Genomic DNA, 22,298 nt, shown 5'->3' with positions numbered 1-22,298 from the left:
AGAACAGAGGCGACAGACTGAGCAAGACATCTCCACCCGTCTCGGGTGCAGAATGGGTTTTTCCGATGTCTATACAAGGTCGAAATATGGTTGAAAAACGGTCGGTGCGGACTCCTCCAAACGTCTTATACGGTCTGAGTTTGAACGTAGTTTATATTTACAAAATTATATAACATGTTGACCAAGTCAATGCCTTACATATGGTAAACGTACAACCTTGTTCTCTATTGAAAATGTTAAGTACAGCATTCAAAAGAAACTAATTGTTGTGTTGCACTCTGTGAGCATACTAATACAATCCTTGGGGTTAGTGAAATGTGTGCTTTTAATGTGCATGTCTCACATCGTCCCTGTTTTTCCACGAAAAAGTCCCTCATGTCATTAAAATATACACCGTTGTTGCTTTCACACAAAAATTCCAATTCAGCCAGTTTGATCAATGTCGTGCATGTGCATAATGTGTCATTTCTGATTCTTCTCTCCCACTCTTCTGGATGGAGCAGGTTTAAGGTGTTCCCCATGTATGTTTGCAGACAGCTTCCTCTGTCCCCTCTTTATTGGTTCTCAGTATAGCATCTGAAAAAGCTGGGAGACAAAATGGGGGATACTTTGGCATTTATACTGGAAGAGCTGAGCGATTGAATCACCAAGCTTACAGTAAGCGCACCTCTTGAGCCACAGTCACCCCCTGTTAAGTGTTCCATCGTCTTACAGTGTCACAAACATTTTCACTAACTTCAAAAACCTCCACACTACAAGTCTTGTGCAAAAGTTTTTGTTCAATTGTAGGAATATAAAGACTGCTCCACGTGTTAATGCTAAAGGCGGGCTAACTGTGTACTGATCCGTTCAACGAGGAAAAAAAACTGTCCGGGCGGCTATTACCTGTTTCAAGCTGAAAAGGAGCTTGGGTTATAATTTTTTATTTATTTTTTTATTTTACCTGACTTACACTTTTAAGCAGCCCTGGTGCACCAGCTAAATACAGATACTTACCTTACACTCACGATCCGTGTCTCACCCTGCCTGCTAACTGGTCTTCAGTGTTGCCAGATGCTAGCAAAGTTTTCCAGCACAAAACCTCGTCAAAAACCGGCTTGTTTCTAATTTAAACACATTGAAACCATTATCCAGCTTTAAACGGATACTCCACCCTCAAGTGAAATGGAGCCAGTCGCCGTATTTCCCAGCGTTAGAAAGGTGCCGGTCCAGACATTGTCCTGACCTGGCAGCGCTGCTGTTAGCCTAGTTTAGCATAGCCGCTGAAATCTCCTGTTGCCAGTAAGCGTGTCATTCAAGTTTTTTCCGATTACTTCCGGTTACCTGTGAGTTAACTGCAGCACTGCCAGATGAGGACAATGTCAGTACCGGCTATAAAACGCCTTCTCTCACTTAACTAACTCGGAATATGGTGACTGACTCAAGTTCACTCACAATTTGTCAGTTTGCTAAGTTAGCTAAGCTAGCTAAGTTTGAAAACCCCGCGATCGGTGTTTTTAAGGGGTGGGCGGCACCGGCCTGTGTGAAAGTAGTTGGAGTGTGTCTGTTGTCAGTTCAATCCAGATGAGGTCGTCGTCTGATGTCCAGATGTTCAACCTATTTCGGAAGTTAGACGTACAAATCTGGGGCCTCGTTTATAAAACTGTATAAGATCGTTACTAACGTACGTATCGGCCGATGTGACTCCACCGCTGTATTTTTGTACCAACGCAACATAAAGCAAGCATATTTCGGAGAGACATTTCACCCTGGCTGATTGAACCGAACATTGTGAAGCGCTTACTTTGGTCTTCTGAATTTCTCAAAAATGGGATAGAGAAGTGTAGCTCCAGTGTTTGACCACCAGAGGCCAGGCTTTGATCATCAACGGGAAAATCTATTTTCGGCTGACATAAAATGCCCAGGCAGTTTGAAACGGTGGGACAGTGATGTGCAGGTAATTACTAAGAGCTAAACCGGACACAGCACCGTGAAGGCGGCTGAATTTACGGTAAAGGTCAAACTAAATAAAAACCACGAGTTAGAAGACTGACTGGGAAATCGCAGTAACAGCACAGTGTTTGAGTGAGTTTGAACGTGTGTGAAAATGTCCAGTGGGCAGCAGGCCCTCAGGGCAATGGTTTGGAAGGACAGGAAAAAGTAAAGGCCACATGACACGTGGTGGGCCAGTAGGGAGGAGGGTGATTCAGCTGCTGACAGCATCAGCATAAAGCATGCTTGGTTCCGGGAGGAGCAGAACCTATGGGACCTGTTCAAGCCATCCACTTAAAAGTCTGGCTTTCCGAATATCATCTGATCAAGTCAACTTCCTTCTTCAACCATTTTTTTGTTCATTTTTAAGTTGGCAAGTGTAACAGGCTATTGGAATGATGGCTTAACAGCGTCCAACCCGTTTTAGAGTAGCTATATTCAGTTATAGAAATAACTTCATTTCAACGCGGCCTCTCTATTCCCTAAAGTGTGATTGCACACGCTGAAGAAGAGGCTTTATTTCTGTGCACAGATGATGCATGCGGTGTGTTGGATTCGGATATTGTGTGTCTTGAATGAATCGACCAAAGCGATCACTCTTGCTGGTGTAACCATCGGGCAATTTGCACCTCTGCGTCGAGCCTGCGTCATAGGTGCACCGGTGTGTCTTCATTTGTCTTCTAGTTCAAAGTTATTGTTAGCACAGGAAGTCGGGCGTGGACACAGACATCACCTAAGAGTCCACCGGGTTTGGTGGCGGTCTCGTCGCGGCGCCCCTTCTCCGCTCGATGCGTAAAAGTGAGCCAGCCTTTTGGAGTGGCCCCGCGCGCCGTCACAAGGAGAAGCGAGACGGCGAGTGGATCAGAAAAGAAAGAGTGTGGTGTGGGAGGGGGAGAGAGCCCTCCCACTGCCAAATGTCTGGTGGATCCACTCCTTCATAACCCAACTCTCCCCCGGCCCCGCGCAGATGGCCCAAGTGTCCAAACCAGATTGTTAATCAGCTACCGCGGGATGACACGATGAGAAGCGACTCATACTGTTAATTGAAAGTTAAAGTACCCCCCCCCCAAAAAAAAAAAAAAAAAAAAAAAAAAAAAAACAACAGCAACAACAACGGCCGGCTACATGTGAATGCCTGCCGGTCCCCCAGCGCAATCCACGCCTGCGCCGGCGATGCCATGCCGCTGAGTCACACCGGCGACGAGAGCGGCGGCACCGGGCTCTGGCTGAAGACCTCGGCGGGGCGCGGGGCGCAGGACTACGCGCTGAAAGATGTGGAGTCTGGGCGAACTACGATGAATAACGTGGCGCCGGTCAATGACGGTCTGCTGTCTCCAGCCGCGGCAGGTGCTGCGGGAGCTGAGAGGAAGCAAGGTGCCCGGCTCAGCCTGCTGGGGAAGCCGCTGACCTACAGCACCCAGAGCGGCCGCAGGAACGCGCGCTACCGCCGGCTGCAGAATTACCTCTACAACGTGCTGGAGAGACCGAGGGAATGGGCGTTCATCTACCACGCTTTTGTGTGAGTACTTCCACTTTCAGCAATCAATTAGTGCTAAGTTCAGCAAGATAAATAGAAGTTTCTTTCTTTCCCTTTTTATTCCTCTCCTATGTCTGTCAGACACTTCCACCTTCTTTCACACTTGTTGCCTGGAAACATAAACACATATGCTCTGAGAGAAACAGTTTTCTCTCATTGGGTTGCCTGTTTGCTCTTCTCTCCTGAAAGAAATGATGATGATGATGATGATGATGATGTTGCTCCATCCGCTGGCCTGTGTGTGTGTGTGTGTGTGGTAGTACAAGTATTTTGAAAATTACATTTCACACCTACATGATGTCATGCACCCAAGTGCAAAAAAAACGAATGCCAAGTATTTCTAAAAAACACTACTGTATTGGGTTCAGTCTCTTCCTAATCTTTATGTAACACTGGAAGCTCCAACAGATTTTAAGCTCTTACAGAAAGTCAACAAGCTGTCAAGTGAAAAGAGTGAGAGTAAAATTAACAGTTGCTCTCTTGCACAATCTGGAGTCTTTCATCACTGGTTTTGGTCAGAGACTGGCTCTAGGGAAAGTCCTGCAGGGATTTTTTTTTTTTTTTTAATGCTGACAGGTTTTAAATCTTCAATTCAAACCAGCCCTCAGCTGACCACATCTTGCTTTTGCTGATGTAAAATAGCTCCAATTGGCCAAAATATCTGTACAGTTCTCATTTTGAGAAAAAAAGAGAAAAAAAGAGAAAAGAAAAAAACCCACATCATCCAGCATTTTCTGTCTCTATGCAGTTTCAATGAACCAATTTAAAAAGTGTTTTTAGGATTCAGACTGAGATTTACTGCTTTGTGCCAGTCCAAACTAATGGCATTTGTTGTTCCATTGTTGGTTGCATGCAAGGGCACTTCTTAACACGACACACTCTTACTGTGTTGTGTTATCTCAGTTCTTATCATATTTTGAGAGAGAGAGAGCTGCTTGATCACTGTTCAAAGTGGATACTTGTTTTTTACTCCTCTTTTGTGCAGGGCCTGTGCTGCATGTCTAAGCAATCACCTGTCAATCAAACTGTGTGGGAGGGGCTGTAACTTCATTAGGTTTGGGTCAATAACTGGCTGTCTTGCCAGTGTCTACCCAGCAAAGGTAGCAGTAGATGCCAAAGAGATCTTTCAGCAAATCATGATTTATTTAAAACATTTGGTGTTTAAAAAAAAAACATATTTTGTTTGCCAGGGGATATTTCTGTGTCTCACACATGCACATGCATTGTTACTCATGCTGTAGTGTATTGTGGGTGAGCAAACTCTGCATCAGCATGACTGTTGTAATTCCTACACACTTACCTTTTCTCACTACATAATATATCTATACAGCAAATAAAGCCTACTATATATTACATGCATGAATCTATATATATGTATCTCTTTCGCACACATACTAGCACAGCCACCAACTACCTTATGATTGGAGAAATGAAACATCACATCTTGCATCGTTCCAACAGAATTTTGTTGGGAGATGAGCGCTGTGAGAAGGAGGAAGCAGAGCTGTCAGAGGAGGGGCTCCGAAGCCGGATGTTGGCGTTTTATTCGGGACAGCTGAGGTTGCAAGGGTTAAATCGTCACATGTGCTCACAACCACAGCCTCCCACATTTAGTAGCTTGTGTCACCTGAATATATGAAGTGACATAGATGTGTCTTACTTAGTTTTAAACGAGACGGAAAACCTTCAGTGACTAGGAAAAAATTATCTTACTTAGGAATGAAATGGTCAGAAAAGGGTTAGGGTTAGTGAATCTGTTTCATCCCCTTTGATGTACAAAGATGGAAATCATATACGTTCATGGGCCTACTGCATACACAGCACTAGCAAAGTGCATTTGAATACATTTTACACCCTCAGTGTGTAAACATTTTGACTAATATTGAGTTTGCGAGTCAAGTTGAGTGAGTTTTAGATTTTTGTTTACTGGATGGTAAATGGACTCTTTTTTTTTTTTTTTTTTTTGCTTTTTGCTTTTGTTTTCTATTAAACAAGCATGCTGCCTTATATCTGGAGAAAGTGACTTTTTAGCCAGAGTAATACTGTAGCAACACCATGCTTCATTTATTAGTGTATATAGTGACATGTTTTACCTCCACAAATAATTACTGTTTCTCACAATTGGTGATTGCACTTGGTCATGCTGCAACTTATAGTGATACTGATAGTATTGGGGATAGGGTCTTCACTTCATAGTGGTTTTGTTGTTTCCTATTAACAAGTGAGGCATTCTGATATTATATTCCAGGTCTATGTAACTAATATATCAGCAGCATATAATTATTTAACTCTCTCATGCCATGCCAGAAAGGCATGGCTTTTTACACACACTCACGAACTTAGATAACTGAATTTATTCTCCTACAGTATCTGTAAGTGCTTGCTGCATATTCTTCATAACACTGAAACATGTGTCAGAGTTTATTTTACTTATAAGCAGTTGCATGTATTAACACTTTAACCAGAGACGTGATTATATATTAACAAAAACTGGCCACATGCGGATATGGTAACACATAAACACACATGGCTGCGCACATGTTACAGAGAGAATCATTCACACGTGGTTAAGAGATGATCATACACACAACAAGAAAGTACATGATTTATTAAAAAAAAGTTTGCTTTGATCGTTAAATTACTTACATTGGTTGTTATGTTGAAACAGATGCTTCTGTGTCTGTTGGCGCATATGGAGCCATTCTGGATAAATGTATCAGAAAACAGCTTAATGGTGTATAATTGTCTGTGACTATGTTTGTAGATAATTTGTAATCTTTGAATGTATACTAGTTTTACTGATATGTATATTTTTACTACTACTAATATATATTCTTGGGGTAGGAATCCCTAATGTCCCTCTGATAGTTGGTGATTGGCTGCAGTATGAGTCAAGACACTGATAAGCATCTGGGCTTGCTTCTTGCCAAATAGTGCTCCCACACTGAAAAACTCCTGGCATTAAGATTCCATCTCTTAATGAGATGGTGTGTTTCGGACTAATCAGATTTTGTGAAATGGGTTCCAGTCAGAGTCTGCATTGTGTGCTATAATCTGAAGATGATTCCTTTCTTTTCCAGTTGTGTTGGTGTTTTTGTCCGCATCCATGAGCAATTTCTCACCTAATTTTTAATCTGTGTGCTCAGCGTCTTTGTGTTTGGTGTGAAAGTGATAAATGCCAACTGTCCAAGCTTTGACGCACGTATGTGTGTAGAAGGAATTAAGCGTGTGTTTTATGTGTGAAAATTAGCTGCAGAAATGTTTTTTTCTCTCTTCTCTCCCTCTCTCCCTCTCTCTCTCCCTCTCCCTCTCTCTCTCTCTCTCTCTCTCTCTCTCTCTCTCTCTCTCTCTCTCTCTCTCTCTCCCCCTCTCTCTGTGTGAATGATTAATGCAGCCACACAGTGAGCATTGGACATTGATCCAAAGAGCTTTTCCAGTGTATCGATAGGTAGCACCTCAACCCACCTGGCATCAAACAGATACCAGTCTTGTTCTAATAATCAACTTCAGTTTAGTTTTATCCAGCTTCATTTGGCTTTTAAAAGTTGACACTTAATTCTACTGTCACGCAGGCTGTTATTCTGATGTGGACTGTTGGACCGGTTTTATTAAAAATCATTTGAGCAATCTTTCCCTCAACTTTAACTAAATCGGATAGAGCCACAAAGAAGGTTGGTCACATTAGTTCAGCATTTGCTCAGTATCAGCATTGTGATGATTGTCACAATCATAGAAGAGTTAGCTTCTGTTTTTTCTCTTAGTACTGCTGCTTTACCCACTCATGGCAGCCATAGCAGGTTTGTTTGAACCTTCAGTGGTGATGAGGGAGATATATCACTCAAAAAGGTGATCGATAAGTTGGCACAGTTGTTTGGTTGTTGAATCCGTTGGTCATGTGGAAACTGAAGCAGTACAGTGCTGACGTCTTTTTTTTTTTTTCAACCTGACTCTCACAAGATGGAGTCTTCTCAAACTTGTTAGTTGTGAGAATGGAAACTTGAATCACTTGATTTAAATTTAAAACAGTAGAAATTTATGTTATCCACCACTCATCAAACTGCAGGTGCAGTGATAATATATATATATATATATATATATATATGATGCTCTCAGGCCTGAAGAACATCAAAGGTACCCTGAAGAGACTGTACTTTGTTTCCTGGGAACATGGCGACATTTGAGACACCTGAGCACATAAAAGACTCTCTGTGTTTAGGTTCAGAGTTACTTCCAGGTATGGAGGGGGATGCTGGCTGGCATCCAATGGAAAATGCTTGAAAATGCTAAGGGCCTATTAGATAGGATGAATAGAAAGAGGCATGTCTGTGTGTGTGTATGTGTATAAATACTGTCATGATGTGTTCCGGTGTTTGCAGGAATAGGTACAGAGTTGGTACCCTATTAAAGGTACCATGTGCGTGAGTGTGTATTTATCTCATGTCTTCCCTGGACAGTATAACACAACACAGGCAGTGTGGATTTGTGCGTCCAGGTCACCAGTTGGCACACGCCATCCATGGCAAGCGAGCAAGAGAAGATGGAAACAGGCTAAAAAAGAGACAGGCACTGAAAGAGCATTGGAGAGGAGGTGAAGAATAAGAGCAAAGAGATTCAAGGTTCACCTTGCAGGAAAACACAGAACAGCCAAAAACTTGAAATGTATTTATTCCAACTGTCCTGGAGGGAAAAGCAGCATCTGTTTGTCTACCCTGGTTTGAAATGCAGAAAAAGAAGTGGAGTTACAGACAGCTCTTTTTGCATGATAAGGGACCATGCAATGAAAAACAGATACCTAAATATATAAGAAATACATGACCCAATAATGTTTGCATATCATAAGTAGAGCACATATTTAGGAGTGAGAGACTAAAACAGCCTTTTTTTTTTTTTTTCGGCCTCTAGCCTCTCAGGCTCATGGTCATGTGACCAGTAAACTTGTCACTCTTTTGAGCATTGAACCTACAATATATTGTAAGCCACACACCTTTCCTCCTCTATTTGCAACTTTCTTCCTCTAATGTCAAACAAAGTCAACACCAAGGCCAAAATGACTGTTTCGCTGTCGTTGGTGATGCTGCAGTTGTGTACACTTTTGAAAGTGTACCGTGATTAAAATTACTGTTCAGCAATCAACCTGCAAGTTTTATTCAGCATGATGGAAGTTTTCACGGTATTTTAGTGGAGCTGTACTGACCCCTAAAAATTACATTTTGTTCATGCTATCTCAGCTTTTATCACTGATCTCTTACTTTTTTGTTTAAAGTTTAGTGTTGTAAAGTGTTGTAAAAATCATCATTTGTGTATGATTATGTCATGTTGCAGTTACACGGCAACAATCTTTCCAAGTTGAACATTTCTAACGTTTAGAGAATAATTTTCCAACGGTAGGGATACTAGATACTATAAACAAGAATAAATCATGTATCTGCAGATTTTTCAGTAGCACCCAAAAGCCTGACCAAAGCCCCAGATTATCTCTTAGGTTCAAACTGATTGCTGATGAATACATTTATGCATTGCCTCCAAAGCACATCTGAAAATCTTCTCCTTATACTGAAGGAAGCAGAGTGTATTTTAACCATTGTCCCACGTTTTTGGTGAATTCATTGACACCAGCACCGGGAATGCTGGTGTCAATGATCCTTGGGAGTATTTAGCTCTATTACACCTACGACATATTATCCTCAATCTTTTTTGTGCTAAGTACACTTGTAAATGTGTTTTTAAGTGAAAGAGTGAATGAGTCTGTATCTTTGTGGAGGAACTTTATGACTGATCATATCAGCTTTGTTGTCATTAGAGAACCAGTTGGCCACATCAGTCAGAATTATCTGGTAAGAAGGTGAAAGATGGCAAGGAGAGCTGCGGTGACAAATATACTGTGACATTTGAGCCGGTCACAAAGGAAGTGTGGAGGTTTTGTTTGCGTGTGTCGAAAGGTTTGAAAGAGAGAGGGGGAGAGATTGTGTTTGCTTCAAATCACATTTGCAGCTATAAGAGCGTTTCTGTGAGAGAAACTTCGATTGGGGCAGAATTAACATCATTGTGTTTGTGAGTGCGTGCTTGTGTTTGTATTGTCATAATTAACAGTATTTTCAGGTGTGCTTGTATGACACACACACAGATGCAGAGGTACAGTTCAGTTGCATGGATATTCTGACCACTGTATGGCTGTATGAGTGTACACGGTTGCACTGTGTATCCCCGTGTGTGTACTTCTGCATGCAGGCATGTGCATCTTCTTGTTAGTCATCCGAGGGCCCTCTCGTACATCAGTGGAGGTGCCAGTTTGCTGAGCAGACTGCGGGGCTGATGGATGGAGACAGGCTGAGCTCGTCATTCCTGCTGCTCACATAGAAATCACCTCTACTAGGTTCACAGCACATCAGTCTCTCCTACCCCGCTACACACACCTTGGAAGCTCCCCTGTCAGTTCACTTAACAGGGACATAGTTCAAAAGCACTAACAGAATCCTTTATACTCAGACACATCAATACACACAAATCCACACTCACACTGTTAATTTGCGATGTCATCAAATGACACTTAATTTGGTGAAATGACTCAAGATGTCATTACCGCATGTAAGGTCCCTTTATATCACACATTTTTATTTCACAGTTTTACTTAAACTCTTGTAGACAAAGTAACTTGTCTTATGCTGATCTAAACCCAGTTCACTTACTTCTGCTTCTCAATAATAAATGGATAGATGGTCCTTTTATTTTATTTTTTTTAAGAGCCTGCACATGTTCTGTGTCATGTTTGACGTGAAGAACATGCAGGTACTAGCTGACACGGAGACGGATATCAGTGGCACATTCATATGTGACAAATTTTCTGATACCTTTTGTTTAAAAACCGAAAGCCTCTGAAACGCTGAAAAATGACGGCTCAGCAAAATGTTGTCTCTTCTGGCTGCTTATACTCTTTATTGCTGAGCTTTGCCTCTAAACCCAACACACAAACATGGCAATCCAGGCCGATGGTCCAGGCGAGGGCGGGATACACCCTGGACAGGCTGTTAGTCCATCACAAGGGCAACACACAGAGACAGACAGAGACCAACAACCACTCACACTTACACTTACACTCAGACCTACAGACAATTTAGAGTCACCAACTAATCCAGACATGATGTCTTTGGATGGTGGGAGGAAACCCACGCAGGGACGGGGAGAACATGTAAACTGCACACAGAAAGGCCCCAGGCCGGGGAATCCTACTTGCTGTCAGGTGAGCAAGAGTATTTCTAATTATCCCAAATATTTTCTTTTAATGTACATCAGCTATCATCATCTAAAAGTGAATTAGTTGAAAGTAGTGTTTGGTGGAAGTAAAAATTGATTACAATTATTCTTACAGTGACTAAAGTACCTGAGTGATTATATCCCATAAATTCCCACCACACCACACAGCTATCTTGCATATACTTGTGAACACAGATGTACACACTAGTAAAATATTCACACTCACTCAGGATGGTTAAGTTGTATACCGTTATATACAGTTTATAATTCTTGATATCTGTTCATTTCTCATGGGCCATATGCTGGGCTGCTTGTGTGTGCGTGGCAGCTCAGTCTGGTCTATAAAATCTTTATGAACATATACACATTAATGTAGGTCAACCCAACAGTCCTACACATATTGTGAATAATTCTTGTCAGAAACACTTTTTCCGTGTGACACATTGATTCAGACAAAACATCACCATCTCACCCACACAGACCAGGTTTTCAGAGTCAAAGAGAAAATTTAATGAACTGCTGTTTTCTTAATTTGACATGTTTTCTTCTGTGGATGGACTGGACAGCACCAATTGCGTTTCAATCTAGTAAAATAACTCCAACCTAAGAAATGCATTAAAGCAGATGGAGGCATTGAGAGGAAGAAAGAAGGGAAGTAGGAGGTTGGGTGAGGAAAAAATGAGCTGAACTGAGGGATGGTGAAATAATCTTACAGACAATTGAATGTGCTTTCCAAGCAGTGATATTAGTCTGTAAGATAGCTAGAAGTCTCCTACATTGTTTAATTGCCTCAGTCACTTTCTCTAACACACACCCCCAGACACACAGTTTTGTCAAGACATATGCACACTGACACTCATTCAATAAACCAAAAATTAACTTTCAACAATAATACATTATTATTCGTCGAAATTGTCCATTAAACATAATACAAAGCGACTGCTTACAGCTTTCTTTTGTCAGCGTTTGCTCCTTATCTCTGTTTGTGCTATTGGTCCAACCAGTTTGAAGACAGAATCACACACTAGAGGAGCACGGTGACATAGTGCTGTTGCCTCACAGCAAGTAGGCCATGGGTTTGATTCCCAGGCCTTGGGCCTTGCCAGTTTCTTCCCACCATTCAAAGACATCATGTTTGGGTTGGTTGGCTCTAAATTGTCTAAATTGTTTAATTATCAGTTTAACTGTTTTTGGAAATAATTGGCATTTGCAGGTGAATTATAAGTGGTAGAAGATGAGTGAATGAATGTATGTTAGCACAATGACATTAGTCAAGCTTTGTGAATTAGCACTAAGAATAACAAAGGTAAGCAGAGGATGGAGAACTAAGAAAACCTCTCTAAATGTTGGACTGGCCGTGGTGGGAAGAGACTTCACTAAGTTGACTGTTGACCTGTTAACTGAGACCTGAATCAACGACACTGAAAGATGCAGATATTACAGTGATTACCACATGTAACAGCTCTTCTGCTTGTATTTATATTCACACCTACTCATCATACATACTCATGTTCTGTCTCAACTGTTCTTCTTCTTCATTTTTTTTTTACTGTTCTCTTTTTCTATTACCCCATTTTTTTCAGAAATATGAATGACATTTTATAGCTGGAAACAGTATGTTATTATGAAATGTAATTCTAGAGATCTAAAAGGTCCATTACAATGCCTCAGGCCTGAAAACGTGCATACATAAGGACTTTTATGCAATTCAGATGCATTAGATATGCTTCAGTTTAAGAGGTACCAGCCTCAGACAGCAGAGGAGGGATAGAAAAAGGAGGGTTGAGAAGAAAGGATGCTATAGGATAGCAGTTATGTCATGTAGATTGCACGCTGTGATCTTAATTTTTGTCCGTCAGTTTCATCTCTCTGTCACACATGTTCCTAATGTGGGTAGGCAGGAGAAGAGGCTATTGTTAAAGTGTGAACTCATTACAACTCATCTGATAGAGGAAGACACAGCAGGAGCTCCACTCTGAAGGCAGAAGTCAGACTTGGACAATCTGTCGGCTCTCATCAGTTATCATCTCGTCACTCCGAACGTGTTTATTTCAGTGTTGTGTTAGGCATTTGGCATACAGACAAGCTATGCAAAACAGAGTAAACTGACAGGATTTCCGCAACATTTTGACTTAATTTTAATTTTCATAAAAAAAAAAAAAGTCTCTTTTCCTCTATCTGTGTTGGATCTGTTGTAAATCAGTGTTCCCCTATTTAGTCTGCTAGTCTTAGTCTTAAAAGATGACTCTATTGTTGTAGAGGCATCAGACCATGGCTGGTCTTTTAAGTGCTCTGAGTAAAGAATCTTGGGCATATGTGCATGTGTTTAAGGCGACTGACTGAGACAGGGCAGTTTTTTATTCTCCTTCTTTCTGGAAAAAAAAAAAAATACCAGGAACATGTCCTTCTTGCCAAGTGTTCCACTGAGAAGGACAAGAGCTATCCATCATCAGTTTTTCTTTCTTTACAGAGAGAAGAATCTTTATTGTCTCAAGCCATGAGATCATTCTATCATTAGTTTATTGGACTGCTCGGGCTGGATTTGAGTTGAGAGAGGGATGCATCTCCCCACCACAGCATCTTTAAAAATGGCATTAAATGACTCAAAAGTTAATTTCCAGTATGGGTCAGATCTCCGACATCCCAGGTGAACTGCTACGGTGTATGCTGATGCCTTTTGCAAACAGCAATATATTTGATCTTACAGATAATAAGGCAAATCATATTGCAACAATAATGCATTTCAATTCAGTCCTGCAATAAAATATCTTCTTCTAACTCTTTTGTGACAGATAGGTACAGTGATTACATTGACACTCAATAGAAAACAGGCTCTTTGGAGGCTACATCATTGAATGATACATTGTTTTACATTACTTGGTCTTAGTTGACTTTCGTTCAACCATTTCTGTAACCCACAATATGACATGCACAGCTATTGTCTGCCGGATAAAGGATGTGGATTGGAGACAATATGCAAGGTCTAAACTTCTTTCTCCAGCTGCTTTTGTCACTTTGAATAGCTTCATTTCCTGAATCCATTTACTTTTATCGTTAAATATCTTTTACCTTAACACTTGAAATTGTTCAAACAGTAGATTGTTGAAGGCCATCTCTTCCTCCATGATGTGTCAGCTACTCTTGAGTACCAATAGAGGTTGATTAAAATCCCTGAATTAGATGTTTTCTCTCATGCAACATGATGAAGGACAAGCCTAAAGGTTTTGTGACAGACGGACCGTGACATGTAAGAAAGACAAACATTTTTTGTTTGTTTGTTTTTGTGCGTACACGTGTGAGTGAGTGCCAAGTAGATTTCATTTCTGTACCAACATGACCAATCAAATGTCACTCTTGTTTATGATTTACTCTGCACATACTTAACAGTTTCTAAAAGCTGCTCAGCTTTTCATGCATTGGAATATTCTTGCCTACGCATACTCACGTGTGAGCAAACTCTCCCAAATGAATTAAGTTTGTCCCCACAGAACACATAGCCCCTAGCAACCAAAGCTTGGGCAAGCATCAAGAGACTCATGTTACACTACATGAAACGTCTGTATGTGGTGTGTATAGATAAAAGTGTGTGTGCATGGGTGTGAGAGGGAATGAGCCAAAGGCAGAGCAAATGCCCCTGTGTGTACGTGTGTGTGTGTGTGTGTGTGTTTCCGTGAATGTGAATGCAGGCTTTGGGCCCAGTCCATTGACGGGAGTCAGTCTAATGTAGAGTGAGTCTCTGTTTTCTCTAAGTAAGCCTTCTCCCAGGCCTGCAGCCAACAGAGCAACCAGCCTGACACAACAAGACAGCTGGCTGTTTGGAGAACATTACACCTTCTCACTGAGTATGTGAGTGTGTGTGTCGTGTGTGTGCGCGTGAAGACAAAGAGAGCCTTTTAACTTTTGATTAAAAAGTGTTGGTCCACTTGACTTGTTAGATGTGATTACATGCATGTGACAATATGTATGCGACTGTGTGTCAAAGAGGGGCAGATAAAAAGTTTTCTCATTTTTGTTCAAGTGATTGCAGTTGCCCACTTATCCGTCTATCTCTCATTTGTAGTTTAACTGTATTTTTCAGAAATAGCTACCTTGACGTCTTCTACATTGTAGTTTTAATGGGTAGTGGGGGAGTTTTTGAGTCCAAACTGGTTTTGCACGCATAGAGGATTCACAGGAAATGAGGCATACATGTAAGTGCAGTGTTACTGTGTCAGATCGTTCAGAACAGTCCTGCAGCCTAGAAATAACCATTTTGTTGCAGAATGATGCTGGATGAAACTGGAAATTAAAAAGACATTACAGAGATGATTTCTGAAAGCAACCACAGCTACGTGGGATATCAGTTATGAACAGATTTAGTGCTGCAGGACAGACCACCAAGGTGAGACACTAATGAGTTTTCAAATGCACTTATGTTCCATTAGACTCTTCAGCCCATTTTGCAGGAAATGTGGACCTTTGTGTCCTAGGTCATAGCTGGTTAGAGAGCAAATACCAGCATCAGAAAGGTGTCTAGCAATGTTATCTTGCAATTGTCCATGCACAGGATTTCTGTTAGTTACAATAAGTGCTGCTAATTCATATCAGCTGTTGAGATTTAATAGATTTTCTGAGGGTTTGTTGAGCTGGAAAAACTTCACTTGTGCTCAAACCTGAACTGCATGGTGTCCTGACATATTGGAGAATTTATTCACCCAAACTGCAGAAGCATATTTTCTCACTTACCTCTTGTCTTTCAAAACCAGGTTATTTTGGTGTCACTTTACCAGATTTTTAGGAATCTGGAGTTCCCAGGTGCAGAGAGTTGACTCTCACCAAAAAGCACATTTATTATAGTAAAATTTAATGGAATCAACTTATCTGACGGGTAGTAAATCTTTCTTTTTGAGTTCAACTTTGGATGCTAATGCACATATTCACACTGTTGACTAACAGCACTCATCTTCTTGGCAGTTCTGCCCTTTGAGGGAAGAGAAGTGGACAGTCCATGCAGAAAGCTATCACAACTAATGAACTGTGTTTTCAGCCCTCTCACCTTTTTATGGAGTACTCCACCAAAGGGTCAAATAATACAGTGAACAATATATATGAATTGATGTACAATCCCGAGAACAAAGTGTGAAGGGGAGAAGTAAATGGGGCAGTACGGACAAAATAGTGAAGAAGAGGTTTAACCTTTGAGTTGTTTCTCAGATTTTTTTCTTTTTTGGTGTGTGGAAAGGCAGGAAAGCTAAAAAAAAAAAAAAAACACAGACCTCTGCCTTCACAAAATATGGAACAAACAATACTGTAAAAACAGCGGAGGATGTACTTGTCATGGCCAGTGAAAAGAAAATTGCTCCATCCTCTTTTCTGAGGACTTTTTCCAGTTTCCAACTGTGGGAAAGAAGTTAAAACACATTTGGCGGTGTAAATCCAGTGCTTATTTTCCAATACACAATAAGAAAGTACAGTATTATTATTATTTTTTTTTATTCCCTGAAACTGTAGTGGCCCAAAGGATAAGATTGAGGAGACAAAATATGCCCTCAGAAAAAAGATAATCTCTCAACCTGCAATTAAATACAACTATCCTTAGATGTTCAGGGGCATCAAACCACAGCCAATAGATCCTCTGACTAACATTGCTTCATTACCAAATAACAGCAAGCAGTGTGGTAACTGAACCCAAATGAACATAAATTATCCGAATATATCTGCCCTGTCCCAGTTTTTGAAGTGGAATTCCTGTTCCTGCCACTTCACTGCAGATATAAAATCCTCCATTGTCCTATTTTGAAAACTAAAGCTCCCCATATGATGCCTTTTTTACGTATAAGATTTATTTAGCTCCAAGGCAGCCATGTCTTATAGAGAAAGACTGTCGATGATGTTAGAGGATAATGTCAGAGATGATGGTGGAGAGATCTAATCTTGTTCTCAGAGGTGCGCAGGGGTCAGTCACCTCTTCCAACCATGCATGATTATATAACATATAGTGTTAGAATAAAAAAGTGTGACACAGTTTTACATAATGTAGTGCAAGTGCTTGAAAGGATGAGCACTGGTCATCACACTGAATCAAACACACCTTAATTACCTGGAGTAATAATCTCATATTCAGCTCCCAACCACAATATATCATCCATATTTACAGAGCCAGAAACACACACATACACCAGTATGTACAAGCTGCACCAAGTGTGCAGCTTCTCCACCCTGACAGCCTAGTGACAAACATCTTCTCCCCCTCTGTCTCCTGACCTTGTTAAGTAAAGAGAGGAGGAATGGAGGAGGAGAAGATGGCATATTTCAGAGAGGCTGGGAGATAAATCATGTCCAAGGTTTCTGAGGTAAATGGTGCATAGAAAGCAGACTCAGCCACATTAGAGACATTAAGACTAACACTAAGCACAAGACCCGGCCAAACCTGGCCTACATCTAGACAGAGGAGGTGTGGATGGGCCAAGTCATCTCTTCTGGTCTCTCAGCTCATGGTTTCACTGTACTAGAGAATCACCAGGGACTGCCTGGTTATTTGTTGCCATTTCCTTTCCTCCCTTCTTCTCAATTTGTTTCTCTTCTTCTTCATATTCTGTGTGAAATGTGTTCATTTGGGTGAGCCTGGAACATGACAGGTGACTTTCTATTCTAATTCAGAGCAAATATCATGATGTGACCAAAGCCTCTTATCAGAAAGTCAGAAAGATGTCTTAAAAGAGCGTTTTGGTCTTCGGAGCTTTAAGTCTTATGATGTTGCTTTATTCAATAAAGGTCCATACATGAGTCATTACTTTTTAAGTATTGTCTCAAAAGTAAAAAAAAACAAAACAAAACTGCAGAACTACATGAAAAGTAGAAGCTGTCTTTGACATGAAAGAAATCAAGACCAAAATATCCATTAAAATGTCCCAAGCCACTTCTTCCACCTAATCTACTTCAAAACCACTGATCCAGCAAATTAATAACTTTGCCAATTATGGTTGAGCTGTGGAACAATGAAGATGAAGTAACACAGAGGCATTCACGCAAAATACAGTTGCTATACTTCTTCAGTGAGTCTGAGCAGCTATCTCTGTAGAAAGTGTAACAGAACCAATTCAACTTGAACCAATAAACCAAAATGACAGGTCGTTCAGTTACTAAAACAGAACTTACCTTTACTATGTGTCCTGAAGCAAAGGGAATACTTTATTTATGGTACTGTCAAAAGAATGTAGTCCAGTTTGTAGTGGAAGAACATAATGTTCGTGTAATTCACACTGACAACTTTCAATCTGCATTTCAGATTCCGTGCTCATTTTATTTATGAGAGCTCATTGGAAAAAATATGGAAGAGGGTGGAAGTCTCACCAGAACTATTACCACAACAGTGACACAGATGTTCCCCCCATGCAATGGCAAGGCTCAGTGCAGCCAAAACTGCATGTGTGTGAGAGGTTGTGACACAGTGGGAGGTACAGTGCTTGTGTGTCTTTTTTATAATGGATTTCTCAGTGTCCTTGTGCCACAGGGGCTGAAGAGTAGAACAATGATAAAAGTGTTGGGAAGCATTAACAGAAATAAGAAAAACGTTTTTATTCCATCGATCTTGAAATAACTGCTCAAAAACAATGATTGCCGGCCAAGAAATGTCCTTTTAACTTGGTGTCTCTGGCAGCCACTGTGTGTGTGATTGAGTCAGCTTCTATGTGCGTGTGAAGTTGTAATGCTTTTTCCATTATGAATCACTTTTATTATTCATAATTAAGAAAAGCAGTGAGTCTAATACAAAAAAGCAAAACAAAAGCACACCCCCGTTCGGCATAATACAGCTGGCCCATAATCGCATTCTGTAATTGGAAGTAGATGAGTAGAAGAGATCAAAACATCCAAACATCCGTGTGTGTGTGCATGTGTGTGCGTGCGTGCGTGTATGTGTGTGTGCGTGCAGACTATGTACCTTTCATCAAGAGAATGAATAACAGAATGGGAAACTTGATATACAACGTATTTGCTACTTGTCACTGATCAGACATTATGAGCACTCACAGGTGGAGTTCCTGTCAGTAGACGGGATATATTGGGCAGCAAGTGAACATTTTGTCCTGAAGGTGATGTGGAAATGAGCAACTCTGATGGTGGTCAGGACCTACCAAAAGTGATCCAAGGAAAGAAAAGCAGTGAATTGGCAGCAGGGTCATGGGTGGCCAAATCTCACCGGTGCACATCTGGGAGCGGAGGCTGGCCTGCGTGGTCTGATCCAGTGGAAGAGCTGGTGTAGCTGTGAGCAATGGAAGAAAGCTGCCTGGTCTAATGGAGCATGTTTTTTATTACATCTTGCGGATGGGCCAGTGTATGCGTTGGTTATCTGGGGGTGGCATTGCACCAGGATGCATGATGGGAAGAAGACAAGCTGGCGGAAGCAGTGTGATGCTCTGGGAGAAACCTTGGGTGCTGCCATTCAGGGTGGACATAACTTTGACACACACCACCTACATAAACATTGTTACACGCTAATTCCACCCCTTCATGGAGACTGAAGTATTCTTTGACGACAGGATAGTGCCCCCTGCCTCACAGCAGCAAAGCTTCAGGAACAGTTTGAACACAACCAGTTCAAGGTGTTAACCTTTCTCCAAACCCCCTAGATCTCAGCCCAATCAGGGCTCTGCGATGTGTCTGCTGGACAGACAAGTCAGAGCCATTAAAGTGATGGTGTTGTTTGAGACTTTGTATGGCCAACTTTGCCTGATGTCTTGAAAAGAACTGTAAACAGGGACAATGGCTCTAACACACAGCAGACACATGTCAGTGTTAACATCTTAGGCAGTGTCATTCAGTACGAATGCATTATGGAAGCTAAAAATGACACAGAATATAATGTTTTGTGCAGCTGAATCTGCTACAGCGTGAAGCTAAAAACATCTCTGCCTGTGCTTTGTTCCTCATTTCAGATGCTTCACTTTCACACAGAATCTTCATGTTCATTTACTTCACATTTTGACTAGTCTGATGCAATCGGAAAAATTATGAACGATTACAAATGGATTTACAGCCTCAGTTGACAAAATGATACATGTCACGAAACGAAGAGTCCAAAGCAAGGCAAAATTTTCCACTGCGTATTGAAACTGTAAAAGCAATCACACGCGTAGTTCACTTTTTTGTGTTCACGCAGCTTTATTCATGTTGATAGTGAGAGGTCCTCTACACTGATCGTTCCTGTAGCTAATTGCACCCTTTCTGGTTTCACAATTGCCTGCCCACCTCACATACTGTTAGAGTGAGCGAGCTCTTTGTAAATGACCCACTCTGCTCTCTGGTGCAGTCATTGCTTCCACCATTTAGCTCAAACATGAATATCACCCTTTCTCTCGCTCTGTCCCTCACTGCCAACTTGAAGGACCGCTGTCTCTATGCGGAGGCCGTTTCCATAGCGATGCCCAGCCAGATGAAAAACACAGACACCCCCTCCCATAATTCTAGAGGGGCAACTCATTTGATTACCTCCTGGCTTGTTGGGTGAGATGTTTGTTTGAGAAGACAGCAAACAAAGCAATAACAAAGCAAAGCAATATAAATGGCTGCTCATTGAAGAATGACGTGCTCTTGTGTGTTCACTTCCTCAAACTCATTGAAGGTTTCAAGCAGGAACTTCTTGTATGAAGCTCTTCACTTTTTCATTACTTTATATCAGTGGTCCCCCACATTTTTCACGCCACGGACTGGTTTAATGTCAGACAATATTTTCACGCACTGGCCTTTCAGTTGTGGCAGATAAATACAACACGATAAAATGATACGATCGGCTTAAAAACTGCTTTCTAAATATTTACTCGTATGCAACTTTATTTGCAGCGTCCTCGTAACATGGCGCCAACAATATAACATGAGTCGCAGCCTCTCTGCCCCCTAACACTCTCTGGTTGCTTTAAACATTAACTTTAAACATAACTTTAAACATGCCATTCAAAATAAGATACACCGCAAATATAAAGTGGATAAGTTATTTATTCTTGCGGCCCGGTACTAAGTGACCCATGAAAGCGGCCAGGGACCACTGCTTTATATTATTTCTGTAATATACTACAGCCATTGGATAAATTAACACTTTTTGAATGTATTCTCATATTCTGACGTGAATAACTTATAATTAACAGTTTTTAAATTCATACAAACATTTCCAAAGTGGCATCCTTAAATGGGGGCATTAGTATGTCCAGGATTGTGGGCTTTTATGAGTGACATTAAACAGTTAGTCAGCATTAAAAATAGATAACACCCAGAAACAGTACGACTAGTCACTAATGGATTTGCTGATGAAACCAGCAAATCCTTTTCTATTTTTTCCTCACTTTAATGTCTAATGCTTTTGCTCAGTGAGCCAATAAAGGCAGCCACTAGTTCAGATCTGCCAAGTCAATAAAAGCAATTAGATATGAAATCACTTCAGAGAGCAGATGATTTCTTACTGGAAATCTGCTGATCTGTGGCCAAGCTGAGCTGCTCATCTCGTTTCTAGTCTCTGGAGGGGTGCCATCACCAGTCTAGTCTGGTCGGATCCGGTCTAGGAGCTGGGGGGGGGGGTCACCGTTCCTTGCTGTAGCCCAGTCCATTACTCGTCACCAATTAACTTAGACATGTTCAGGTGCTCCTACCAGGAATCGAACCGCACCACCAGTCTGCTCAGGTCACCAGGTACATTTACATAAATTAAACTAGAGATGTTCAGGTGCCCCCACTGGGAATTGAGCCACGCCCACTACGCTCAAGTCACCACATTCATTCATTCATTTATTTATTCATCTGTAAGGGGGTGTGCATTATTAGTGACCCCCCTCAGCATTTTCATAACAGATACGTTTCTTTTTATTACGGAAAAAAAAGTTTATGTAAAATGTCAGACAGTTCCGTGTGGTCCGGGTTTATAATGAATTCAGTGTTTTTGTGACGGCAGATTTTATAGGCCCCTATTTACTGAATGCCCGGGAAGACCGAGCTTGACATGAGCTCCACCGTGTGCTAGGTCTGCAAAATGAGTAACCCATGTTTAACCGCACTATTTTTCAATGAAGAACACTAAGCCAAGTTACTTAAGCAATATGTGATATTGATTTTATGCAACAATTCCCTCTGAGCATGGATAAATGTTTCAAACTTAATAAATGTGAAAAAGACATTTGTCATTCTGTCTTGCAAAGCAGACTGGAGTAGATCCTTTGCATACCAATAGATTGAAGCAGAAATCATTATAAATCAAATTGTTTTGAATCAAAAATCGAGTCGTAGCCCTAAACGATTCCCACCCCTTACTAAATACTAACGGAACACTGAACATTTATCCACAATTAATAATGAATTTCAGAGCTATCCTCAATAAACTTTCGACAAAAATGTTTTTGCATATTTTTGTTTTAGGCCCAAGTGTGAAATGCTTATCCAAATACAAAGTTTTCATCCACCGTTAATGTTCAGGACAGGGTGACCTGCACTGCTGTCTGGATTTATTCTCAGTGTATATAGTGTGGAGCATCTGTAATAAATAGATGTTAATTTTGTTTGTAAGCTCTAACAAATC

General features: G+C 41.1%; 1 protein-coding gene across 4 annotated transcripts in view; it reads left to right on the top strand.

The window, feature by feature from the left end:
* The first annotated feature begins 2,957 nt into the window (after nt 1-2,957).
* The window catches only part of LOC115055450 (potassium voltage-gated channel subfamily KQT member 5-like), an 87,002-nt gene continuing 67,661 nt past the window's right edge, over nt 2,958-22,298 (top strand). For all 4 annotated transcript variants that reach the window (XM_029521272.1, XM_029521271.1, XM_029521270.1 and 1 more), the window contains exon 1: nt 2,958-3,490. In XM_029521272.1, coding sequence (XP_029377132.1) covers nt 3,150-3,490 — 341 coding nt within the window. In that variant the 5' untranslated portion in view covers nt 2,958-3,149. The remainder of the gene's footprint in view (nt 3,491-22,298) is intronic.

This window comes from Echeneis naucrates, chromosome 15 (assembly GCF_900963305.1).
Source record: "Echeneis naucrates chromosome 15, fEcheNa1.1, whole genome shotgun sequence".
Lineage (NCBI taxonomy): Eukaryota > Metazoa > Chordata > Actinopteri > Carangiformes > Echeneidae > Echeneis > Echeneis naucrates.
The sequence above is the reverse complement of the archived record's forward strand: the minus strand, read 5'-3'. Positions and strand labels throughout refer to the sequence as shown.